This window comes from Sphaeroforma arctica, assembly GCF_001186125.1.
Source record: "Sphaeroforma arctica JP610 unplaced genomic scaffold supercont1.4964, whole genome shotgun sequence".
Classification (NCBI taxonomy): Eukaryota; class Ichthyosporea; order Ichthyophonida; genus Sphaeroforma; species Sphaeroforma arctica.
In genome coordinates, this window is record NW_014035594.1 from 1 (window position 1) to 2,184 (window position 2,184).

The window sequence follows — 2,184 nt, forward strand, 5'->3', positions numbered from 1 at the left end:
CCCAGGCGGGTTGCTGAGTCGCCTGTGTGCCTGTGAATGGCCGGGTGCGCTTTTAGACACACTCGCCCGTCGCTTACTGATACCCCCATCCGCCCTATCGCCACCCCCCATCCCTGTCTGTGCATACGCTTGCTGTTGCTGCGTCTGTTGCTGATTCTGAATTCCTGTAGCCCACTGTTGGTGTTGCTGTTGCTGTTGCTGTTGGTGTATGTGTTGGTGTTGGTGTTGGGGTTGGGGTTGGGGTTGGGGTGTGTATTGGTGGTGGTTAGTCCCTCGCTTCTGCGTGGTTGATCCATAGGTGGTCTGTCGTTGCTGGTTGTCCATGTACTGTTGTTTGTATCTGTTCGTATCGCCTCCAAGTGACATGGCCCTTGCAGTAGCGTGCACGGTGCTCGACTGTCCTGTGGTGCTGTGTGCAGAGCCTGCGCCCGGACTGGTCAGCGCTGACAGTTGTACTTGCTTGCGATGGGGTTGTGTGCTCTGAAGGCGAAGAAGATGCAAACCATGGAGATGGAATGGAAAGATAAGCGGATTGATATTGTGCATAGTGATGTGCTGTGGCTTAGTTAATAGACGGTTGCGATTGCTTGCCATGTGGTTGTGTGCTCTTAAGGGGAGGAAGATGTAAATAAATATATATATACATATATATATATATATATATATATATAAACATACTGTAACCCATACACACACAGCCCACTACACTACCAGTGCACGTGTATTGCATAACCTACCGCGTTGTCCCTCGCAGACGATCCGTCGTTTGTCATTGCGATAGTGGCCCGCTGTACAGAGTGAAAGATAACGAGACCCGTGCACATACAGAAAGCGTTTAGTATGGCGATAGAACGTTTAATACATAGAGAAGACGAGAGGATACTCTACCTGTACATGGGCTGCAGCACTCATATGTACATGGAATGGAGTGGGAGACCAGAGAGACTAAGGCGTGCAGTAGATGAAGCCCCGCAGAGAACCAATCAAAGCTCAGATATACCAACCGCAACAGACCAGAGCCAATGCCGGTTGAGATATAGAAATTGCAACATAAAGAGAACTAATCAAAGCTCAGATATACCAACCGCAACAGACTACAGACTAGAACTACTACCAGCTGACATATCTGTGACCGAACTTCGAACCCCCTAAACCCTAAAACCCTAAAACTTCGTTTCTGCATAGAAACGCCTGAGCCTGCTACACAAAACTCACAAGGACAGCACCTGCGCCACACGATACTGAACCCTAACCCTAAAACCCTAGAACCCTGAAATTCTGAACACTACAACTCTTTTGAAGAATAGGTACGAGTACATACCAGATTGAGTGGGTGTATTTATAGAACACATAATACATCAGGGCCGTTAGAACCAGAATAGAAGAGTATACTGGCAGATACATACAACACATTTGCGCACAGCAATAGGTCACACATCACACTAACATCTACACAAACGGTGTACACGTATAGCTGTAACTTACATATCACACTTACAGCTAGGTTAATGGTGTACACATATAGCTATAAGTAACACATCACACATACAGCTATACTGATGGTGTACACTTACAGCTGCAACTAACACATCACACTTACAGCTATACTGATGGTGTACACATACACCTACAACTAACACATCACACTTACATCTACAACTAACACATCACACTTACACTTATAGCTAACACATCACACTTACAGCTATACTGATGGTGTACACTTACACCTTCAACTAACACATCACACTTACACTTTCAACTAACACATCACACTTACAGCTATACTGATGGTTAGCCTGATTTTGCCCTCCAAGCCCCGTGTGCCGTAGAGCGGGAGGATTTTACTCATGGACCCCTTTTTATACACCTCTGGGATGTGTAGTTCGCCTGAGCCGATAACGGATTCCACTAACAGGCCTAGATCACGTACGTCAACAATGATCTTCTCAGGGAAGACATCCTCTCCTAGGGGACTGTCGGGGTTGGTATGTGAGTGTACGTGCATGAGGTATGGGTTGGATGTATGGGAATGAGTTGAAGGGAATGGATGGATGAATTGGATGTGCATATTCGTACAGATGCAGTGGTAGAAGAAGTAGCTAGATACAGTTGTTGTGGGTACTCCGTGGACCTCAGACGGCCGCATGAGGTATGTGTATGGACAGATGGTACGAGGCACCT

At 46.6% G+C, this 2,184-nt stretch overlaps 1 protein-coding gene across 1 annotated transcript; it reads right to left on the bottom strand.

Annotated features, from left to right (window-relative positions):
- Window positions 1–77: 77 nt before the first annotated feature.
- SARC_14691 (hypothetical protein) lies at window positions 78–2,008 on the bottom strand (the record flags this gene model as incomplete). The annotated part of the gene is made up of 3 exons (XM_014291176.1): window positions 78–480; window positions 738–788; window positions 1,781–2,008. Coding segments are annotated over 3 exons (682 nt in total), but the record flags the coding sequence as incomplete, so codon positions are not given.
- Between the last annotated feature and the right edge of the window lie 176 nt (window positions 2,009–2,184).